General features: G+C 48.9%; 1 protein-coding gene across 1 annotated transcript; it reads left to right on the top strand.

The window, feature by feature from the left end:
* The first annotated feature begins 3,406 nt into the window (after positions 1-3,406).
* On the top strand, positions 3,407-4,919 carry nanos1 (nanos homolog 1). Its single transcript, XM_041188928.1, has one exon. It carries the CDS (start codon positions 3,586-3,588, stop codon positions 4,270-4,272), a length of 687 nt encoding a protein of 228 aa, XP_041044862.1. The 5' UTR covers positions 3,407-3,585; the 3' UTR covers positions 4,273-4,919.
* Positions 4,920-7,529: the final 2,610 nt, after the last annotated feature.

Here is a 7,529-nt window from a genome sequence, read left to right as displayed (position 1 = left end):
CTATGTGGCTGGACGTTAACTTTTCCTGCTTGTGTTCCTTTGAAGCACCTTGGGGGCATTACAATTGTATCCAGGGTGCTATATAAATGCAATTCGATGTTGTTGTAAGCACATACACGCAAAAAAGGAAACAAAGGACTTGCATTTTTGTTGCATCTTTCACAGCCTCGGGACACCTGAAAACGCCACATAGGTGGCTGATGAGTTATTGTCAAACTGTTCAGGCAGTTTGTGCACAGCAAGCTCCCACAAGTAGCCGTGTGATAATATGCACAGATAATCCGATTTTTAGTGATGTTGGTGGAAGGATGAGTATGGTCCAGAAAAAAACGCCCCCTTACACGTTTTCAAATACTGCTATGGAATCTTTTATGTTTAACTGATAAAGCGCACACAGCCTCAGTTCAGCGTTATAGTAGGAAGACGAACATGTCCCACAGCACAGCGCTAATATGTCTATCTAGATTAGGTGCTCAAGCATTTGGTAAGTGAGCCTTACCAGACCATGGCTGACACTCTGTTCAGCTAGAGATTCACAGATGCAGGTCTCCGTCTATATTCTTCACCTGCAAAGGAAAGACCTGTGGTGACTACTCCTTAAAAGCACTTTCATCGGATGTCCTTGGGACCTGCCTCGGTCAGGAAAACCTCTGTATCAATTAAAGCCCTTTCATTTTCTTTTACTTGTGAGTCCATCGCTCGAGTTTCACGGAATAGCTTCTTAATCGGGCGGTCCCGAAACGTGAGGAGGGGGAACAGGAGTGGAAATGAGGACGAGCAGGGCAATGGGATCATGGAACGAAGGGGGGGGATCGTGGATGGGATGAAGGGGCCAGGAAGACGATGGAGATAATCACGTGGGCAGACTCAAGGGGAGGCTGGATAGAGGTTGGGCGGAGGAAGTGGTTGAGAGACAGGGAGGGTCAGAGTTCTGTCACGAGCCACAATCTGATCCCAATTGAAAAATGCGTCAGTGTGAAATTATCCTACGGAGGGTTTCTCTGACCATTGCTCCTCCAGACGCTGAACTCCTTGATGGAAAAATCCAGAACATTTTGCCTTATTGATATATAAATACAAATGTATTCCAGTTCATGAGGAAGATGAACGTACGAGAGGGCATGCTGTCTCAAACACTGACCCCCGCATGCACATTGAACCTCGTGTTACCCCACGCATGCTCACAGAGGTATTGAGGCAAACACAGATAGGGCAGGATTGTGCCCTCCATGGGGGGTACTCAGTGGGGGCGGGCGGGAAGCTGACTGCCTCCCGCGATTTTGTGCTGGCGAGCCAATCAAAGTGAGGGAGGGGGAGGGTGGTGGGGGGGTGTGGGGGGGGTGGTGGTGGAGGGGAGGAGGGCGAGTGGACAGAGCGAGCGCTCCATAATCTCCCTGAGAGGCACGGAGCTGCCTCAGGGAGATGGAAAGACATAAAAAAAAATTTAAAAAAATAAATATTTAATGAAACATGGGACTCTGAACATGTAACTAATGAAAAATTAAAGTTTTGATGTTATTTTTATTTGATTTTGGGAAATTCACCCCGCCCGTTGGATGAGGTTTCCCAAAAAAAAATGTAAAGGCCGCTTGGCCTATTTTGCCTGCCCCGCCCACCATGAGGTTGGGTGGGCAGCGAAAGAATTGATTTAATTGGTCACTGAATGGCCTTAACGATGGCCTTCTAATCGTCGGCGGGCGCGTTGCCGGCTCTGGCGTGAAAAATCCCTGCCCGTGGGCGCACAGAAGTTACGGCGAAACTTCATGAAACCCCGGTTAGGTGTCAACGGCAGAGGGTGTGCCAAGCTCTGGGCACCACGCCTTCGGAAGGATGTGAAGAGGGTGCAGGAAAGGTTCACCCAAGAGCGGCTCCAAGGGGACGAGGGACCTCAGTTACGTAGGCAGATTGGAGAAGTTGCGGCTGCTCTCCTTGGAGAAGGCTGAGAGGAGACCTGATCCAGGTATCGAAGTCACGAGGGGTCCGGGCAGAGTCGGTAGTGAGAAACCGTTCCCTTTGGTGGAAGGCTTGAGAGTGGGAGGACGCAGGTCTAAGGGGCTTGATTAAAGAAACAGCGGCGACATGAAGATAAACCCTTACGCACAGCGGGCGGTCAGGATCTGCAATGCCCTATCTGAGGGGGTGTTGGAGACACATTCAATCGGGAGCTTTCAAAAAGAATTGGGTGAGTGCCTGAAGAGAAAAAAATAACATCGTAGCACCACAGAGAAAGAGCGAGGGGAGTGGAAGGAGCTAAATTGCTCTCTTACAGAGATCTGGCAATCGGTCAATGGGCCGAATGGCCTCCTCTTGTGCTGTAACCATTCTAAATGTCTGTAAAATGTCAAAAACCACACAGAAAGAGAAGGCTGGCTTCCAGACATGGGGGCGCACGTTGCTCACCATTCACCCCCCACCCACCCCCCGGCCATTCATTGCAAGAGTTGGCTGGTAGACAATGCACCCAATATAAGCCCATCATGCAGCCATGACACCACGACGCCGGTGGGCTTAAACACCCCTGGGTGGGAGGAAACCCCGCCCCCTGAGAGCTGCGGGCCAATAGGATTGTCCAGCAGCTCTGGCTGGCCCACACGGCGGGGGGGGGGGGGGGGGGGGGGGTGGGGCTTTGATGGATCCTGGGAGCAGGTAAGTTCCTTGTTTTCAGGGTGGGGGGGGGGTCTCGCAACCTAAGAAGGAGGCGGGATTTGGGGGGGGGGGGCGCAAGTGAGGAGGAACAAATTGTGGTGGTGGGGGTGAGGGTGATACATCTTCGGGGGGGGGGGGCGGGGGGGGGAGGGAGGAGGGGTGATACACACAGGGTACCCTCTGAAGGAGGAGGTCCAGCCACCCCCATCCCCCTTTCCTTCCTGCAATTTTTTTTACAACTTGTGTATTAAAAAATGATGCCCCCCCCCCCCCACCCCCGGCCTCCTCACACCCTGTAGCCTGTGCCAGCTACATGAGGGCAAGGGCAGGGTAACGTTGGCATTAATTGGCTTGGTAACCAAGCTCAATTGACCGTCCATTAATTGCTTGCTCGGAAATGGTGGGCTGCTGAATTCAGCGTCAGGTCGCCCACCGTAGTTTGGAGGGAGGGGTGGAGGGGGGGGGGGGTGCATCTCAAGGTGTGGGCTGGAAGATGGTGGGCTTTCCATCCCTTGTATTGCAACCCCACCCCCTCTTGCTGGGCATGGGGCCTGATACACCCACAAGGTTCCAGGCCGTTTCCTGCAGCTGATCCGTTGCACTTTTTCCAAGTCTCTCGTGGAGGAATGCAGTGAAGGGTTGGGAGGGGGGGAGGTTGATCATAAACTTGGATAGCTGGAGGGTGGAAGCTCCTCCTCTTGTAACTCAGCCCTTAAAAACCCTATAAACACAGTGGCTCATTCAGCACTGAGCTCGGGGAGTTAGGAACAGAAGCAGCAGAGAGAAGAGGAGGAGAAGAGGAGGAGAGAGAGGAGAGAGAGAGGAGGAGAGAGGAGAGAGAGTCCCACTGCACAAAGGTGCTGGACAGGGTTCCTTCTTCATTCTTCCCTTTGAACGAAATAGAAAAATTGAGTGGAATTGTAAAACTGAAAGGCCGGCATGGATTTTTTGAACTCCAACTACCTGAACGCGGGGAGCAGTTACGACTACACCTTTAACTTTTGGAATGACTACCTGGGTCTGTCCACACTGGTGATGAAGAACCGCAGGAATGTGCCCCGGTCACCCAACTCCATCACCGAGTCTCTCAAGGCGACCCTGGGGCTCAGTGACTCGACCTGCCCTTGCCTGGGCGACGGGGACGGACCTTTGGATTGCTGCTGCTCACCCAACGCCGCAAGGACCTTCCTGGACCTGGGGGAGAGCTTCTCCCTCTTCAACCCCTTCCAGGCTCTCCCACACGGCAGCGGCGGCGGCGGCCACGGCCACGGCCACCACCAGGAAGCCGAGATGCTCCTCGACCCCTTGAGCCCCCTCGACCTGCTGGGGCTGGAGAGGAGGGCGTTCAGGAAGGGCAGCGGCCGGGCCAAGCAAGAGCCCAAGATCTGTGTCTTCTGCCGCAACAATGGGGCGCCCGAGGATGTCTACGCATCCCACGTCCTGAAGACACCGGACGGGAGGGTGATCTGCCCCATTCTGCGGGCTTACACTTGCCCCCTGTGCAATGCCAATGGAGACAACGCGCATACCATCAAGTACTGCCCCCTCTCCAAAGACCAACCCCCCCAGAGGGTTTTGAAGGGGGGCAGAGCTGTGGGCGGAGGCAAGAGACTCAAGACCTTCTAGACTCACCGTCTTCTTGAGGGGGAGTGAGTGAGGGTGAGAGCGAGAGTGAGAGAAACAGATTCTTCTGGGACCTCTGAGGTGTCGAACTCCACCACCGCCACCCACCCACACCACCACCCCCCCCCCCAAAAAAAAACACACACTGTTTCAGAGATAATCTGGTCTTTGAAAAATAAATGTTAGGAATCCCACCATTTCTAAATATTGATGGAGCAAGAATCTGACTTGGTGGTGGGGCGGGGGAACATTTTTCTCTCTCCAAAATGTGTTTTGGAAAAAGACAATGAGGGCGGAATTTCTCCCTGGTGACTGTTTATTTGTTGTTTTCAAGCGTTTGGTGTCTTTTGTTTTGTTAACAGCAATGATACTAATGTACGGAAACGCTCTTGTGTTTCACTGATGTCCAGATTTTTAATCTTTTAAAAAAAAATTTTTCAACCCTCTCCTCGTCTTGTTCCGTTGGGAATGTCACTGATAAATTTGGAACCAAATCCATTCCTTCTCTCAAACCTGTTTGTGGAACTTTTCTACAGGAGAGCCGAGGGTTGCTGGGGGGTCGGATGAGAACCTCTTTTTTTTTAAGGAATGCCATTTTGGATACAAGCCAAAAACAAAAAAAAACAAATAATTATTAAAATCTCTGCACTTGGGGGTGGGGTGGCGGTGGTGGTGGTGGTGGTGGGGGGGGGCGGGGGTGGAAACAGAAATTTGAACCTTTTCAAAGCAATAGATGTATCATTTTGAGGAGTGTTTTTGCTGCTGTTGAATTTGAAGCTGGTTTAATGCAGGATTCCATTCCCAAACTTGGAGCAAGGAACTTGTAAACCTCCAAAATATGTCACACCGCCCCCCCCCCACCCCCCACACACCCCCACACCCCGAAATATAGAACCCAGCCCTGGGCGGATGCATTAGAATCAAGTGCATTCAGTGATGGATTAGAATGCTCTATTCTTGCTGCTGAACACGGATCGACTGGCACAAAGGAACAGGATTTATTTCCAACACACGTGAGATAACTCACTTTAGGACTTGGTGGGTTCGGGGTGGGGAGGGGAGGGGATGGGATCAGAACCTTTGGATTACAATTCAGTCTCCAGACCTGAATTCGTCTTAAAGCAAGACTGCTGATTTGTTTTTTTTTACACCCCCCCCCCCCCACCACCTCTCAATCGTTTTGCTTCGATGAAAACAAGCACGGTTTTTTTAAAAAAAATAATGTTGGATAAGTAGTCAAAGGTTGAATCTTTTAATTTTTTCTTTGCTGCGTTCTGTCTGAATTAATCCAAGTATGTAAAAAAAAAAACCCGAAATGCAATTTCTTTCATGTAGTGAATGTAACATTTTTAACAGTCAGAATTATTTTGGAGAGAGGGTGATGATTCTAGCAGGACTGCACAATGGAACTGCTTGTTTTCTTTTGTTTACCAAAGCTGTTTTTAAAGTTGTAATAGAATTATATGGAAATAAGAGCTTGTGTGTAATGTTTGTTCAGTATTTTGACCATATACTGATTCAAAGAGGGCTCTACCTCAAAACATTAATGCTTGATACATGCATTAAGTTTCTATTAGAGAAAAAAAATAATTATCAGATCAGTAAATAACCAGTTTATAAATGACACACTGCCATTTCTAAAAGGTTGTGTAATAATATTTTTTGGATTTTATATAAGAAATTTGTATTTTTCGCAATGAGGCTGCAGAGGAGATTAAAGATGAATGCTGCCTTTAGCAATTCATTCAATCTTAAGAAGTAACTGTAAATATATTCGCAATTGTTTCCTTTTTTTGAATATATGTTGTAAATTGTTCAGAGATTGGCCTTTCTTTGCGTAGAGTTTTTTTAAAAAAAAATATTAAGGTACCGGTTTAATTTTTATTTATATAAAATGGTGTCACTGTTCTGTAAGCTGCAGCGCAGAAATAATGATATTGTCTACTGGAGGCAATAAAATGGCATATTGAAGAAACAGAGATGACTTTTTAATCCTTTTGCACTCGACGCTTGGGAGGGTGTGGGCACGGCTCCCCCTAGGGGATGGGTTGGAACACATTGCAATCAAGGGCAGGCTGGAAAGTCTGACGTTTAGTCCTGGGCTGGTGAAGGAAGAAGGAGTTGCATCTATATAGCATCTTTTTATGACCACAGAATAGTCCCAAAGTGCTTCAACAGCTAATGAAGTGCCTTGAATGGACTAGGGTACCCAGGGGTGGCCAGCGCTGGATGAATGCAGAGGTCTCTGAAGGTTGTGGGGCTGGAGGAGGTGACAGAGATGGAGGGGAGGGGAAGGGAGGGGAGGGGCGAGGCTGCGGATGGAATTTTGCAAAGGAGGGTGAGAGTTTCAAAAGCGAGGCACTGCTGGACAGCCTGAAAAGGGGGAAGAGGCTGTGGGGAGAGCAGGGTAAATATCTTTGCAGGTCCACAAAACGAATTTACAATGATTCATCCGGACACCAACTTCTGACAGTGTCAGCCGAGGCTCAGTGGGTAGCACTGTCCTCCCTGAACCGGAGATTGTAGGTTCAAGTCCCACTCCAATGGCATGAGCATGTAGTCCAATCTGACAGTGTTGTGAGAGTGCTGCACTGTCAGAGGGGCTGTTTTTCAGTTGAGACATTAAAGTGAAGCAGACCTGACACTTGCAACAAAGGTGTGCTCCTGAACGTAAGGGATGTAAAGGGCGGCTTAGGGGAGAGACTGGTGACACTGCACTGATACAACACCAACGGCAGACATGGCAGGCCAGTTGTAACCTGCCCTGTTGCTAGGGCTTGAGGATGTGCATCAAAGCTCCCTCTGTACTTGCCTAGGTGGGTGAAGATAAAATGATCAATAAACCATACAATAGTGATGTTAAGTTGCATCACTGTGGGGTACTAGTGGCACGATAGGTGACTTGTGAGTGTGTGTTAAGGAAAATGCGACAGAATATTTCCAAATAAACAGGCAGACTGGCAAAGGAGGATAAGGGGCCCTGATAAGAAAGGTTGACATAGGGGGTGAGAAAGTAGTGAGTAGTAGTGGAGATTAAGAATAGCAAGAGTAGAAAAGGCTTGTGAGAGTAGTTTCTAGCCTCCCTAACAGCAGTTATACCATTCGACAGAGCATTAAACATGAAATTATTGGAGTGTGTAACACAGGTAAGATAATATTTGTGGGGGAATTTAATCTTCATTTCGATCGAACAATCTAATTATCAAGGGTGCTCTAGAAGATGAGTTTATAGAATGATTTCATGACAATTTCCTGTAGCA

Source organism: Carcharodon carcharias, chromosome 1 (assembly GCF_017639515.1).
Source record: "Carcharodon carcharias isolate sCarCar2 chromosome 1, sCarCar2.pri, whole genome shotgun sequence".
In the NCBI taxonomy this organism is placed as follows: domain Eukaryota; kingdom Metazoa; phylum Chordata; class Chondrichthyes; order Lamniformes; family Lamnidae; genus Carcharodon; species Carcharodon carcharias.
This window is presented reverse-complemented; position numbering and strand designations above follow the sequence as displayed.

Coding starts and splice junctions, on each gene's coding strand:
- nanos1 (XM_041188928.1), top strand. CDS start 3,586: ATGGATTTTTTGAACTCCAACTACCTGAACGCGGGGAGCAGTTACGAC.